The sequence below is a fragment of the Tachypleus tridentatus genome, chromosome 13 (genome assembly GCF_004210375.1).
Source record: "Tachypleus tridentatus isolate NWPU-2018 chromosome 13, ASM421037v1, whole genome shotgun sequence".
Lineage (NCBI taxonomy): Eukaryota > Metazoa > Arthropoda > Merostomata > Xiphosura > Limulidae > Tachypleus > Tachypleus tridentatus.
This window is the reverse complement of record NC_134837.1, coordinates 139,581,161-139,598,150: the sequence shown is the minus strand read 5'-3', so window position 1 is coordinate 139,598,150 and position 16,990 is coordinate 139,581,161. Positions and strand designations below refer to the sequence as shown.

The window sequence follows — 16,990 nt, the reverse complement described above, 5'->3', positions numbered from 1 at the left end:
ATAACAATGTTTCCAGAAACCAGACTTGTTTTAAACAGTATTCTTACTCTCATTTTCTAAATGGAAGGTTTGAAAATTACTGAAGATTTTAAACTCTGTGAACTGAGAAATTTCTTGGAAAAATTAATAGAATGAAGCTGTTTAATTTGAAAATAGGTTTAGAACACAAATACACAGTATGTCTACAGAGTCATTCACCTTGCATCATCATAAACCAGTAACTCGTGGTGCAGACTTGTTTAATGTTAGAACAGTTAGTAATCATCTAACATTGTTACTTAACTAACAAGATGAATGATAGTAAAGTTAATTACAATAAAATAAACAGCATTAAAATAAAATGAATAATGTTATTAATTTTTTCCCAGTAATCTGATTTGTAAATGACTTAATAATTACACTGATTACAAGTCACCTGTTAAACTGTTTCACACCATAACAAGTGTTCCTAAAAACTGATATATCCTAGACCACTATTATGTCCATTGCATCCCATTTGATCTAATGAATTTTGGTAATGGGCAAAAGCCTTACTGATACTGGATATTGCAAATGTAATGCAGTTGACATATTAGAACACCTGGCATAAAATCTAGCTGTTACAACATCATTTGGAGACCAGCATGACTATATTATCATAACTCTTATCTTCTAATACTTTTAAAATTAATTGTATGCAAATTTATTAACACATAGACTAAAAATACTTTTGTGAGTAAGTTGGTAAAATTAATATACAAATCAAAAGTTCATATGCAGAGATTAGAAGATGTATTAATGACATACTCCAACACTTACTCTTGGGTCTAATCTTTCTACAGATGATAGGTAATTGGCTCCATCGTAACCTCCAATAGCATACAAACATTCATCTGTAAGAGATAATTTCATCTAGTGATTACAGAGTGCATGTTGGATTTAGAATCTTAACTCAAAAATAACTAATACCTGTAAATTTCATTAAATAAGAGAGCAAAAAAAAATTTAAATGTATGGTTTTATTGTTCTCTCAAACTAAGTATGTGGTAAGAGAAACTTTCTAAAGTAATATAAGTCAGCATCTGTGGTTTACAGCAAGAACTAGTAGATGTGTTAATCTCTCTATTTATTGTTCCTTTCATTAATATTATAAATTATGTTTTGGACTGTCAAATGGAATCTCAACTTGCCATTTACTACTGTATTTTTATTATAAGATTGTTTTGCATTGTAGGCTTTAGAAGTTTTATCAGAACGACTCTAAATCTCTTAGCTGGACAAACCATGCGAGACATTATTGGGTTTATTTCCAAAAATAAGGTTAACAGTAAAATAATGCATTCTGACCTTTATAAGTAGATACAAAAAAAAAGTATAATTAATTAGTTATATGGATGATAGGCAAATTGTTAGAAGTTAACATTATAAAGTAAGCATTTTTATTTTTCAACACAACTTGTACAAAAACGTTTTAATAAAAGTCATTCCTTCTATGAAACTAAGCTGTTTCTACTCATTAAATTGGTATATAGTTTGTTTGTTTTTTATTAAATTGCTAAAATATTAATCACATATTTGTTCTGTTAGAATTTTATGAGTCTTGTATAAGGATATTAACTCATCCAGTAATTACACAGAAATATAAGATTTTTTTCTGAAAATATCTTTTAAATATGAACCAACTTATTTTATACTATCTACCATTTGTTTAATTTTTTTTTTAACAAGTATTGTATAACCAGATGTAAATTATGGCTTACTTATTGCATAGATCTCTGAGACAGGTATGTTTATGGATAATGCATTGTACTTTTGATTCCTTTACTCAGATTGCTTGTTACTAAATTGTGGAACTATGAAGTGAACAAAATCTCAAGGCTGAAAAGGTTTATCAACAGTATTATTAAAAAAACAAAAACAAACTGTATTTATATATTTTGTTATCAATATGTGTGTACCAATTTAACAACTTACCCAAAACAGCCAATCGGGTGTACCTTCTTCTGGTTTCCATGGCTACCATAGAGGACCATGTTCCAATCAGGGGGTCATAACACTCTAAACTATTTAAGCAGGAGGCACCATCATACCCTCCAGCAACATAAAGTAGTCCATTTAAACAGGATATACCTAGGCAGCTTCTCTTCGACCCCATATTGCATATCGGTTGCCAAGCATTCTTCAGAGAACTGAAGCACTCTGCAGATGCTAAGTCCTTTGTTCCATCATAACTTTGTTAAACAATTTAAAAGATTATAACTCGTCACTCCTCAAGTTTTTGATTAAAATTAAATGTATGATAAAGTAATGACAAAATAAACTAATTGTGACAATGCATAATTAGGTTCAATGAAATATGATACTGTGAGAATTTTATTAATATTGAAACCAAAACTTGACTTAATTATTTAAAAAACAATAATACTGAATAATTATAATGGTGTATACACATTTTACAAACCAGTAAAAATTACTATAATTTCACTTTTTAAAGATATTAATATCAGGTCTATTATATTTAAAAACTACATTCTTAATCTAATTCCTTAGGGACCTTAAAGAAGGGGGTTGTGTAACTGAGTGTAGGAATGTAGAGGGCATGCTTAGATGTTGGATTATAAAGGTGTTCCTTTGTGTTGGTTTATTTTGGGCTTGAGTTGTTGTATAAGTACGACTTCTTTAATTTTGCACAACCCCCTTCAAATATGTGGTCAGCTGTGGGTCAGTTACCTCTTTCTTCCTTTGTAAACCTAATGATGACCGAAGAAGGTTGAAACATTGTTTGCTCCTCTACATAAAATTTTCTCTACCCAAACCAGCCATTTTTACATATATATTTTTCTCTACAAGTTGGGTTTTCTCGTCATCACTGATTATTATTTCAAACAAAGAATCAATTATTTTAAAATGAAAAGTGAAGTTCTGAGTACTTATGGCTTTAATGACTTTACTTCTTACAGACTTACTACTATATAGTCTCATCCCTTACAATGTACAGAGCACATATAACTCCTTGTGTGGCTTTGTGCTTTTTCTTTTGTATCTTATTGAATGAAATATCTTTATTGTATCTTTGTGAACTTGCATATTTAAAATAATGGGCACTTATGGACATTTATCATACTTGAATATGTATGCAATCAACCGAGATGAATTTTGGTTATTAGAAGATTTAAGTAGAAGAATGGTTGGAACAATCCACATTTCATTTTAAGTCTGACCATTCACCAAACCACTGTTTCATCTATGAAAATACTGATAAATAAATCATTCAATATAGTAGTTAGTTTTGAAATTATCAAAACAGGTAATAAATACTGCACTCCTTTCTTAAAGAAATCACAATAGTGCATTGCCAAGTGTCAAAAAGTGCACATGCTACAACCTTTCATGGAGTGCCATCTCTCATGGTATTATGTACTTGATGCCAGAGTTATCAGTTATTACTAATTTAGCAACAGTTTGTACATGAAGAGAGTATATAACAGATACAATATAAAGGAATACTGAAACAAATGATAAAAGGGTTTTTACTCTTCACATTAACATCACTTTTTACTGTAACTACTTCGGGTCTAAAGGACATCATCAAATCACAGACACAAGTACAATTACTTGTGTAACACATTTGATTCTATATGTACAACAGACTTACACATTTTACTAAAATTTTCCAACATTTATTGTAGATACATGTTGCAAACTTGGAATTATAGCTAACATTCCTTCTCCAAAATAGTCTCTACTGGATCAACCCAGTATACATTTTATTAAGGGTAAAATATGTCAAGTTTGGAAACCAATATGCAAGCCTATGCTTATACAGTATTTTTCTTGTTATTTTGGTTAGATACAACTTTATAGAATGGATTGTTAATTATAAGATTCATGCTGTTTGAACTGTTTTAATACTTTTTTTTTATGGGTATACAGATATATAATGTGCATTTATTCTATTCTTTTCTCATGTTTTAGTTAGTGTTTTATTTAGTTTATTCTATTTCCACATAACTACACACAATTTTAATCATAAAATAACCATCTTTTTTACAACTATAACTGTATAAGATAATATTTTGCCATCACAGCCAAATAGGAGCCACATGCTTCTAAACAGTATTTTTGAATTGAAGCCTAGAGTGTGATATGTTACTTACCCACCAACTACATAAATGTGACGTTCCAATCCTGCTACACCAGCACGCGATCTACGATGTAAGGTGGGTAGGAGTGGTGCCCAACGGTCAGTGCAAATGTTATAATATTCACATTCACTGTGAATGGTAAACAGTGACCCACCACCTAAAGATCAAAGACAGAAAATTTGTAAAAGTTAGGAATTTATCATTAAAATGGTATAGATAAAAGTGAAATATAATAGTATTTTAAGAACACAAACTTCTGTATAATAAATCAGTCAAAAACCTCCAAATTTCAGTTTTGTTTGTGGCATTCAGGTTTAAAATTACACATACTTAACAATTTAAATAATGTAAAAAAAATACCTAAAGTTTCACAAAATTTCAGTTCAAAAATCACAAAATGTAAATCATAAATTTCTTTTTAACACCACCAGTTTTGTTTGGGTTGTGAATATTCATATCCAAGTGTTTTTTAGAAAAGTTTTAGTTCTTTATTTGCTACTAGTTATCAGTTCTGAAGTAGAAGTCTAAATTTTCATGTGAAAGAATGTTGATATTTCAAGGTGCCAATAATTTCCTGAACATTATAAATGTGTTTAATAGTCATTAATCAAGTGCAAAGAAAATCTAATATTCACAAATAGAAGAGTACCTATAGCAAACAGATAAGGCTTCAGTCCTTCTGGTCTTCGATAAGTTGTTCTCATTCCTATCATGCAACTGCGATGTTCAGGCATCAAATGGTACTTCATTGCTTCAATCAGCAAGTCTTTAGTTTTCAGGCAGTCTTGAATCAGTGGCTCTTCACCTACTGTTTTCAGAAGAAATTCCCTCCTAATTAATGGAAGCCTAACATGCTGTAAAAGCTAAAGATATAAATTAAAAGATTAATTTTGAAAAGCAATATAAAAATACATTATTTTTTTAAATAAACATAATGCACTTCTGTTATTTACAAAGCAAATTATGATTGTTAGAAAGTGATATTGCCTAACATTCAATGCATAAAACTAACAGAAATGTAATAGTTTTAGACTTTACCATTTTTTATGCAAGTTTAAGAAACATAAAGACTTAAAATGTATAAGAAATAAAATTAAATGTGTCTTTCCCTGCATCAAGTTGAGTAATTCAGTGGAAAAAAAATCGACAGCAACTAAATTTAAGGCTAAGCTACACAGTCTAAGCAGTCAGCATAAACTGATGTTGGTATGATCAACTGTTATTGATTCAATGTTTCCTTTTTAGTAAAGAAATGTAAATGAATTATAATTTAGTTCAGTGTAAGATGTGCCAAACTTAATATTCTTTTGGTAAATTGACTGAAAACCAGCAAAGGCTACCACTTATATGTTGTACTATGGGATTAGTAGTTTCACATATACAAAACAAGCTGAGAACATGAGTATGCAGTATATTTAATCAAATAAGCTACTGAAAGTTTTCATGAATGCCACCAGTTTGAAAGCTTGGATCACAAATATTCAGAAAGAAGGTAGAAATTCAAGATGAACCCTGCCAAGAGAAAACTGCTATCTAGCTTAACAGTTCTTCTGAGTTAGTGAACAAATACAACATTTTCAGCAGTTACTTCCTTCATTAAATTGACTTTAGATTTGTAAAAGTAACAAAGGTTGAACAATGTAGTGTAACTATGATAGCTAAAAATCTAGTTGCTGTAGCAACTTGTAGATTCTTAATAAGACTATTTTAGTTAGACTACTTTTAGTCTAACTGTGTAAATGACAATGGATACTCATGGAATGAAACTTGTTAAAATTACCTCAAGTGAGATATTTAAGATGTAGAAGCAAATTATAGAAAATTTTCTATGCAGAAGGCACACCAACTATTTAAACTAAATCAGTCAATGCAACACATGCATAGCACACCTTTTTGAAAGTAATACCCCTATACATAACTAGTGTTCCAGTCTGAATTTGTGGTTTTCAGATATTATTTCTGTAACCCAGACTTTCCTAACTTATGAAAGGAAAATGTCTCTGCTATATAAATAATTCTAAATATCAGTACAGTTTCTTTAGGTTTAGTTGACATAGCTGTTAATAATGCTTAATCTCACCCTTATCTCCATGCAGGTGGTCAGGTTTTCAGATGTATTTGCTTCCATTTGTGGCCAGTACACTAGCTACTTAAATCATTAAGCCTTTCATTAAAATGTCATAAATACTTGACACATAGACAGAGTTGCATGATAAGAGATACCATTTTCTCTTTTAATAATGAGACTAGCTCCCTAATGTATGTGTGTGTCATAGCATTCTGAAGGCACAGCAGAGTTTGGAATTAAAGTATAATGACAAAAAAGGCTATGACTTTGGTCTATCAAATATTATGTTTGTCTTGTTAAAGAAGAGAATCATCTCAGTCATAATTAACAGAACTGTCCACTCCCAAGTCACTACTACTATAACTGTCCACTCCCAAGTCACTATTACTGTAATTTTCTACTCCCAAGTCATATTACTGTAGCTTTCCACTACCAACTCACTGCTACTGTAACTTTCCACTCCCAAGTCACTACTACTGTAATCTTCTACTCCAATGCCACTATTACTGTAACTGTCCATTCCCTTGGCTGTGGTTTCACTGGATAATAAATAGGGACAGTGGGAATCTCGTTAATCCATTCATATGCATCATTAATTACATAAATACAGGAGCATCTGGGATCTATATAATCTGATGCATATATATGTATCTGTTAGCAGATGAGTACATTCATGTCATCTATATATGCAAAAACGGCTCGTTTGGGTTGAGAAAAATATTTTACATAGAAGAGCGAATAACGTTTTGACCTTCTATGTTGTTCGCTCTTCTATGTAAAATATTTTCTCAACCCAAACGAGCCGTGTTTGCATATATATTTCTCTACAAGTGGGTTTTCTCGACATCACTGATTATTCATGTCATCTATCAAATAGAAGTGAACCCTAAAAAGGTCTTTCTGGAATTTAAGAATTCATGTACAAGAAAAAATGTCTTTCATCTACTTGAGCTCTGAGAGATACACTACCAGTAAGGTACTACATGGCTCTTAAAAATGATAAAATTGAAGGTGGTTCTTTTGACTTAATCCTAAAAGAAGTTGCCTGGTAGAAGTGTTTCTGTCAGGACCAGGTTTTCCAGTGTATTTAGAACTGGTCCTTTATTCAAAACCTGGAAGATTATTATTGGAAGAAGAGGAGTAGTGCAGTGCTTCTTAACCTTTTTTTTCAATATTATTCATCCCATTATGTTCTTCGCAACAGCTCACTCACCACAGTTTGAAAAAAGACAAAAGCACTAAATTAAAATGATGGAAAATTCTTTATCATGGCATACATCAAACTACAACTAGAATGGATACAAAATAAAATTAACAAAAAATAAATGTATTAATCAAACTACAACTAGAATAAATAATAATTACCAATGAATTTTTTGCTCTTGAATTTCTTGTATAATTGATAATACTCATTCACCCTGATTCTGATCTCACTAACCCCTTGGTTAGCCATTCACCCAGTTAAGAAGCACTTGACTGTATAAGACTTATTTAAGGTAATAAAGAACAAACAGTTGATAAGGTCTAGCCTGAACAAAGGGGTTCCTCTGAAGGCTACCAATGAAAACATATACATGTCATTAGTGACCTTAAAAGATGTCTTGATATCCTTTAAGCATGCATGTTTTGTTTTTAAATCAATAAAAAAATGTGTAAACTTTGAAATAAATATGTATAAGCCTTTACACTTTAATTATATAACTCATGATGAATTATGATTTCAAAATATCTTGTTTTGTTCAATGGCTCATTTCATATGTGCATTTCATACTTATCTTTGTTAAAATAAATTGTCATGTATTTAAAATTTACATAATGTACAATTAAGCATTTTTCTCATTCTGTGTGCTTGTTATGACATCTTGTGGTTAAATGATCTGACTCCAAGGCTCAAAGTCAGACCATGTTTAAAAACCAGGTTGGACTTTATTTAACATACTGGAGTGAGAATGTTCTTGAGAGAAAAGAAATTGTAATTGGAACTTAGAGTTGCATAGCTACAAAACTTTCATAACTTAAAAAAAAAGAAAAGACTAGTATATGATTATTCAAGTAATTTTTTTTTGCTCAAAATTCTAGTACAGTTTCTCTGTACTTGGTAAGACATTATATGTAAACAAAATGTACCTAGCTGTAAGTGATGCTGGATTCCATTTTTAGTCTACAAGTACTTAGGGCTAATGGAATTTTTTGTGTTTCCATATGGGGTTAGTACCACTGATAAAGGATTAACCATTCTTTTATGATTTCTAGTGTGCTGGCAAGGGTAGATTTAACAGTCAGGTAGGTTAGCTAAACCTGACTAGGCCCCTGTTTGCTTTCAGTTGATCTATAATATTGGTATGAACAGAACCTGAGAATAAAACAGTAAGAACCGTGTGCTTGTCTTCATTAAAAACAGAATGCATTTCTCTCTCATTCAGTGAAGTTGTACAGCTCTCAGTTTCTATTTCTAGGAGAAAAACAGAGAAGCAGATGATAGTAAGAAAACATTATTTTTTAACAGAATATTATGATCAAGTCACTATCTTATTATCTGAAATGTAAAGTGTTCTCTCTTTGTTTACTAGCAAAGCAGTTGCATCATTATCTTGTCTTTTTCTCTGAGTATGGCCTAATGAAATACAGCATACATATCCTTAAAAGTCCAGTTTTATGGTATCAACTATCACCTCTGTTCTTGTTTTATTTGAGAATATCACAAATGTAACTGTTTTGAATTACACAAAATAGTTACATAACCCTTGCAACAGACTGTGGTTAAGTTATGTTACAGAACTATTCCTTTGGATATCATCTAGAGAAAACAACTCCTGAAATACCTGCTTATTCACATAAAACAACAATGAACTATTATTATGATAGTCAAAATTTAATTTATTATTAATCCATCTATAAAGAAATCTTACCTGACTAAGTAATTGTTTTCTAGAGTCTATATCATGTTTAACCCACGATATCACTGCACAATATATTTCTTCTTCAGATGTAGCATTCAGTTCATTGCTAGAAATCAGTTCTTGTACCTGTAAAAATAAAAACTTGAGAAATAAATCTATGCAATGAACGTGACTTGTTTTCAGTACAAAACCAAATGGTATGACTTGTTTTATTAAAGCTCTCTTTAACAAGCATGCATATGCAGTATTGTAATAATGTGACCACATTTATTCAATTATTAAACAAAAACAGCCATTTGAAGGATAGGTTCATTATGGGTCAATCTTTAAAACCAATAGCTACTTGGAATTTCAGTTTATTATACAAAAAAATGACTCAGCTGATATTTTTTCTTCAATGAAACCACCATTTTCAAAACTTCAAACCAAGAATAAACTATATACATTTAAAGAATCTCTGTGTGATAAGTCATGGAGTTCTCTTTCTTGACTTCCAATGTTAAGTCTGCATACTTGTAATGCTAAAAATCAGGTTTCAGTAGCACACAGCCCATAGTGTGGCTTTCTGCTTCATAAGCAACCACAAACTCTTTCTCTCTCTTTTCTTATGGGATTATTAATGCAGTTAATTAGTGGTTTCGTGTGATTATCATAGATGATGCCCTCTAGCACTCTTTCACTTTCAGCTAATGGTTTTAATAACACAATACTGTCAAAAGAGATGATGATAGACAGAGAAGTATAAAGGTTAGGCTTCTGTTATATTTGATAATTTGTAGAACTTCATGTTCTATAAATAAAGTATACATGTATGTTGCTAATGCGTGTGAACATTTTTGATGTTGAATTGCTTGATGATGGTACTTATTAATCAGAGTGCAATAGGTTTTTCTTAGTTTTGTATAAAACATTTGATAAATGTCTCTCCTGACTGGTCCTTGTAGGTTTCAGAAGGAAAATTAAGTTTAAATGATGTTTCAGCTACATTTCATATACTGTAAGATGTCAACAAATCATTTTCTTCAATGCTAGAACTGAGCCTATCATGAGTAAGTATTAAATAAAAATATTTCACACGTGCTTATTTTTTAACAGTTTAGATAACTTTTTTATCATTTTCACAAACTGCCATTAGTTCTTTCATACATACAGCATCATGAATTAAGAGATTCTCCACAAGTTACAAAGCCCAAATTTCCTTAATATCTTTTGAAAATTATAATTTTAATTATATAAGATACATTTGATTTTTACTGATAAAACATGTGTCATGTTAATTAAATCTAATATATTAGCTATATAGTGGTAATGGTAATAAGTATAGCATGAGAGATACAAGCATATCAAATTTTCTACCTGCTTTGGTTGTAAAAGAATTTTTACAAGTTTTTGTTTGTTTAGTTAGTAAGCAATTTTAGCATTAATATGTGATACAAAAGTTGTCAAGACTGCTCCATTCTAGTTACTTTGCTTTCTATATTACATAATGTCTATTCTGTCTGAGAGGATACTGCAGTAACATAGAGAATCTGAACTGGAAGCATTAGTGGCTATAATATATTCTGCTGGTTGGAGCAATGTTATCTGAACATTGAATGCTACAACCAACCAATACTGTGAGAGGTCAAAGTGCATCAGGTAATGCTTTCGACTGAAAAATGAAACTGTTTATGTGTTACTTTCAGGTGTTCTTTCTTGATACGTTTCTACTAGGATATCAACAAGCGAAAATTATACTTACAAATAATCATGTTTTGGTTCTACAAAGATCAGTTTTGAGAAAGTTAAATCTCTGGGATAGAGTACAACATAGATAACATCCAACTATGATTCTGTCTGTATAGATAACTTTGCTGTGTTTTCTTTTTGTCTGTTTCTAGTAAAGATCTTATTTATTTTTGCTAAATTTGTCAAGTCTTGTTATTACACACACTAGGAAAATTTTGTTAAGTTATCAGGTTCAGAATTACTCTCCTGATTTCCTGAGAAACTATGTTGTTATGATCTACTCTAACTATGTGATAGTTGTCAGGAAACCAATTTTCTTACCTGAAAATACCATGTATATGTATAAAAAGTGTCACCTTTTGCTTTTCTGCGAAATATTTTAATTTTGCACATAGGATTTCTTCCTGAGATAGAAACAGTTAAAAGAGTGTGTCATTAAAATTCCAATTAATAAATGTTTGTCTCCTAAGTTTCAACCCATCTAATGTAGCTTATATGTCAAAACCACACCTATTACAATTAATATGCTGAATTTCTTTTTCAAAATGGCTAATTAATACACAATACGCTCGATTCTTGAAAAACAAAATCACTTTAAATAGGACTAACATGACTTAGAGTTCTGAACTTATAATCTAAAGATCACAGGAGCAAAACACATCACTGAATGTACTTTCTCTTTCAACTGTAGTGCATTATAAATTGGTAGTCAGTCCCACTCTTTTTTTGGTAAAGAGTTGTCAGTGAGTGGTGAAGAGTAGTCATCTTACCCCTAGTCCATCACTTCTAAATTAGTGATAGCTATCACAAATAATCTTCAAGTAGTTTTGCCAAGCTTTATACAAATAAATACAAATTATTTTGATGGGAAAAGAAAGAGGAATTTGCTACATTTAAAGAGTAAGGCTCAACTGAAAATACTCCATGAAGTTCATGAGTCAATAATTTATTTATGTAAAGCCTTCCAGCATATTGATTAGTTTCATAGTCTGTGACTAGAAAAATCCATGTGCACAATATGGCAGTTACTAGACTAAAGATTGAACTTCCAGCGAAGACAGAGAGAGTGGTCATTATACCACCATGAAGCGAAATACTAATACCAGGAGTTGTTGGGAATAAATCAATCTCTACTGACTGTAACATAGTAGAATCTAACATTTTGGAATTGAAGGTTGCAATAGCTCTTAGGGATATAAAGAATAAAGACGCCGTATATGACTTATCCTGGAAAAGAGTGAAACCAGCTTGTGATGAAATGAAAGCCATTTAACAAAAAATTATTTGAGATAAATTTTTCTAATATTAACAAAACATTACAACCGTAATCTCTAGCAGTGGCATAACTACGAGAGATGGCCCCTTGCATAAAAAAGTAACTGGACTCCAATTATTTCCCTATAATTTGTGGTTACCATTCTGTTTGATTCTGATCTTTAGATACTCGACACTTATAACGTTGAGGTTAAGTATCCACCGTGTGATCAGAATGTTTCACTGAAAATTAGTTACAATTACATTTCTGCTACATTTTTATTTTCCTTTTCTGCTCACAATAAAAGTTTTTTACACAGTCTTACTCGCTTCTTCACCTACTTAATTCGGTTATAAACAAGGTTAGAACTTTTTCTTTTTTCAAGCTACTAATACAGAGTAGCATCATTTTCGTATTCTATGAAAGTTAAATTTGGAAGGTATATGAAAAGGTACCGCTAACTTGCAGAATAATTGATATTCCGTTCCTTCTGAGGTCCTGGTAAAGGTGAGATTACTAACGTCTACAAATATTATATTAGGTTGAGAAATAATTCGTGAGCGTTTTTAAATAATTTCATTCAAGCATTACATGCAAGACTATACAATACTTCAATGCATGAACACATTACACCCAAAACATTTATTATGATACTTTATTTCATGTAATACCTAGGTATATAGTATGCATTGTTTTAAACGAAATTGCAAGAAATTAAATGCAAAAAGCAGATGGTGTCGAAAATGCTCGATTTTGTCCACTTGACATTCCATTTAATGAGCTGAAAATAAAAGCAAAAAGTAAAGACATATGAAAATCAAACACACCATCTATTAGAGCAAAAAATTATCTACCAAATGACATGAAATATTTTGCGAAAGCGTTTCACTGATGAATATATTTTTTTAACTTGAAAAAACGCTCACGAATTATTCCTCAACCCAATACATTTTCGCAAAAATACAAAAAAAGATGAATTAACATCAATGTTACATTATTCTGGGTAGCTTATTTCCGAAACCCAACGCAGAAGCTCAATAAAATATAGAGCAGACAAAACGTGCATATTTTTCAGCTTATCACTATAATCTAATTTTAATTTGTTCAAGTGACAAATTACTTCACGCTTGTCAGTATATTTAAAAATATTCATACAATACAGGACAAACAATTTTAAACAGACTGACAGAAACTTATGTGACATGGGACAGAATTGAGTTTAGTTTTGACTAAATTTTTAAAGCACGGGGCAAATGGAAATTTTTTGGATTGTTTGTTTAATCGTAGAATTTTAGGCAAACCTGAGTAGCCAAAGTATGGAGGCCTAGCATCGCCATGTGGTTAAGGCGATCGACACGTAATCTGAGGGTTAAGAGCACGTTGTATGTTACAGGACTCTTTTCTAAAGTCTTCATAAATTCAAGGGCGTACAAAGAATTTTTCTGTTGGGTGGAGAATTTACATTTTTTTAGATAAAAAGGTATTTTTGAGGCCAAGTTATTTTCCGCAATACTGCGATTTTTCGTTAAGTATATTATGAAAATACATTGTTCTTTATCCCATCTTTCCTCTGTCCCCGGGACTGTAGTCCCCGCTACCCCTCCTATCGTCAAGCCTGGTTACTGGTTCGAATTCCAGTCATACCAAACATGCTCGACCTTTTAACCGTGGGGGCGTTATAATGTTTTAGTCAATTCCACTATTCGTTGATAAAAGAGTAGCCCAAGAGTTGGCAGTGGATGATGATGATTAGCTGCCACTGTTCAATTAGGGACGGCTAGCATTGATAGCATTCATGTAGTTTGCGCGAAATTCCAAAAACAAATAAGGCCTTCTGCAGAAATGTTTCTAACGGGTAGGGATGAAAGTAATGTGAAATTGTGAGGTGAATAAAAACTTGTAAATTCATATACGTAAGCTAAATGAATAAAGCTAGAATTATATTTCTCATTCCTCCTCTCCTGTGCACGCCCTTGTACTCAAGGCATATCTCCGCCATCATGCCCTTATTTACAACTGATAAGACTACAGAGAAGGCAGCTTGTCAACACCACCTACTGCCAACTCTTAGATTATTCCAGTCAAATAATGAGATTGACCGTTACTTTATAATCTCACTTCATTTTCGGTATTAGAACTCGAACCCACGATCTCCAAATTGAGAGTCTAGCGCTCTAGCCACCAGGCCGTGCCAAGAACAACTTCTGTCTAAAAACTCTTAACACGAAACATTATAATAATTGTTAGTAAATTTGTGTAACATAAGATTGTTGTAATTAAAATTTTGCGCAAAGCTACATAAGGAATATCCGTACCTAATTTAGTTAACTGGGCTACTCTTTTATCAATGAATAGTGAAATTGGCAGTCACAAGCCCCCTAACAACAAGTCCAAACCAAGCAAAAAATATTCAGTAGTTTTTCAGTTTGTTTTATTGCAATGGCATAATGGACTATCTGTTATACCCACCGACTAGAATCAAACCTCGGTTTGTAACGTTGTAAGCCCGTAGACGTACAGCTGTCCCACCGGAGGACCTAAATTTTCAGTAAATTAATGTAATGTAGGATAAATTGATGGTAATAAGCTTCTGAAATGTGGGGATTATCTTGAAGGTAAACCCAAGAGCTTTGGGATAATCTGATTTTTTTGTTTTTTAAATACCTCTATCAAAGATAGAAGGAGAAACTCTTCTGTCAACGCAACTTCTTGAAAGTTTTGGAGAGCGTATTTATGTGATTTTTGATGAAGTTCTTCACAAGAATGTGCATTGGCGAAACTTCGGATCCCAAGACAATTCGAGGGGTGCAGTTGACGAAGAAGGAATCTACAGCAAGCTTCTCGAACACTGCTAACTTGAAGCAAACTAGCTGCTGGCAGAAGAGACTGTAGTTAGAAAAAAAAAATTAATATGTTATTTTAACAGTTGATAACGCATAAAAAGTTTTAAAAATTTTCACGAGCGTTATTTTTGTTATAAATTTTGAGTTTCTTCAAAGAGCAACAGGTACTTATAAAAATACAGACGAAAATTGCATATTAACGAATTTATGTATTGGGTTGAGGAATAATTCGTGAGCGTTTTTTCAAGTTAAAAAATATATTAATCAATGAAACGCTTCGCAAAATATTTCATGTCATTTGGTAGATAATTTTTTTGCTCTAATAGATGGTGTGTTTGATTTTCATATGTCTTTAATTTTTGCTTTCATTTTCAGCTCATTAAATGGAATGTCAAGTGGACAAAATCGAGCATTTTCGACACCATCTGCTTTTCGCATTTAATTTCTTGCAATTTCGTTTAAAACAATGCATACTATATACCTAGGTATTACATGAAATAAAGTATCATAATAAATGTTTTGGGTGTAATGTGTTCATGCATTGAAGTATTGTATAGCCTTGCATGTAATGCTTGAATGAAATTATTTAAAAACGCTCACGAATTATTCCTCAACCTAATATATTATAATTTTGTTTTTTTTCTTTATTCAGTGATGTCGAGACCGTTTTTGCATATAAATTTTTTCTTTATTAATTTTCTTCGATCGGTTTTGTGACTTCAAAATCACTCTTCAAGATATGATTTTAGTGAAACATATAACAAAAATGCATAAACACAGCTTTTCAACAAAATCAAATACATATATTTTCCATATATTTAAAAATACCATTGAGTTAATGAAATACAAATATATTTTCCATAACACGTTACACAAATGTTATTAAGATATTGTTATAAAACATGTAGTTATTACTGGACAAATATAATATGTATTTACCTGCACATTATCTTCTGTTATCAATACTTCGCCAGTATAAGCAAACTCGACCAATGAAGAGAGAGCGCAACTGTCTATTTCATGCAGCGTTATTGTTGCAAGGTTTTTCTCAGCCATCCCGCCTGAAATATCAAGAAATAATAAATTTTCTGAAGTGTTTTTAATTTATTTTATCAAAATTCAGTCCGTGATTCTCCGGATTGTGAAAAATGGCCTTATCTTCCTAAAAATACAAGTGAAAACTCTAATTTTTTTTAAATCAAATGCTGACGAAACAAACATACTAACAACAACAATTAAAACAAAACAACTTTTGAAATGTGTACCCTCTGTTGCAGTTTCTTTCTTAGTTCTATAAAAGAAAAAGTACAAATTTCGACGCCGTTCCATTGAAAAGGTTCAGTAATGACAATTATTTGGTAGTGGCGATAAACTCGTATCTAAGATCATGCAAACAAAATCACATATATCGTTTGTTCTAGTTTTTAAGTTTTCAGTCCTAACAGAAGGATGGAATGCATAAACAAGGAAGACGTCAACCAACTTCAGACAAACGTTTCCTAAAGCTAAACTTGTGATGAGGATAAACCCACTTGAAGTAAAAATGTATCTCAAGACGACTAGCATGGGTATTAAACATTTTATTAAAATAAAGGAGAGACCAACATTTCGACCTTCTTAGGCTATCTTCAGGTTAGCAATGAGAGTTTGCAACTGACCATTGCTTGCCACATGTCTTATGGATGAGAGTGTAAATGAGTACGAGACTGTAGGGATTGTTGTAGTACATGATAAGTTATTAATTAATTAGTACAGGTATTCCTTTATATTGGTTTGATTTTGGTTTTAGTTGTTGTATAAGCAGGGCTTCTTTGATTTTGCGTTTGCCAATGTTTATTTCTCTACTTAGTGTCTGGGTGTTTTCTAAGGTTATGTTGAGTTTATTTGATTTGCAGTGTTCAAAAATGTGTAAAGGCGTTTTCAGTGTTCTTAAAATCTGCTTTCCATTTTTCTGCTTGTTTCTCCAAATTTTTTTATAAATAATGTTGGTGTTTGTCAGTGTAGATTTTACATAGTTGGACTTTAGTTTTGCACCTGGTTTTTGAATAAATTTGGTGTTTACTGGAATGTCG

The 16,990-nt window shown here is 31.6% G+C and overlaps 1 protein-coding gene across 2 annotated transcripts in view; it reads right to left on the bottom strand.

The window, feature by feature from the left end:
- LOC143237117 (kelch-like protein 17) overlaps window positions 1–16,990 on the bottom strand; it is a 34,407-nt gene that overhangs the window by 1,895 nt on the left and 15,522 nt on the right. The window contains exons 3-9 of one of the 2 annotated variants that reach the window (XM_076476008.1): window positions 15,858–15,979; window positions 14,740–14,961; window positions 9,102–9,218; window positions 4,774–4,987; window positions 4,137–4,281; window positions 1,954–2,210; window positions 799–872 (exon numbers count right to left, since the gene is read on the bottom strand). In XM_076476008.1, the coding sequence (XP_076332123.1) occupies window positions 799–872; window positions 1,954–2,210; window positions 4,137–4,281; window positions 4,774–4,987; window positions 9,102–9,218; window positions 14,740–14,961; window positions 15,858–15,979 (1,151 nt within the window). The remainder of the gene's footprint in view (window positions 1–798; window positions 873–1,953; window positions 2,211–4,136; window positions 4,282–4,773; window positions 4,988–9,101; window positions 9,219–14,739; window positions 14,962–15,857; window positions 15,980–16,990) is intronic. The other variant, XM_076476009.1, reaches the window with a different exon arrangement.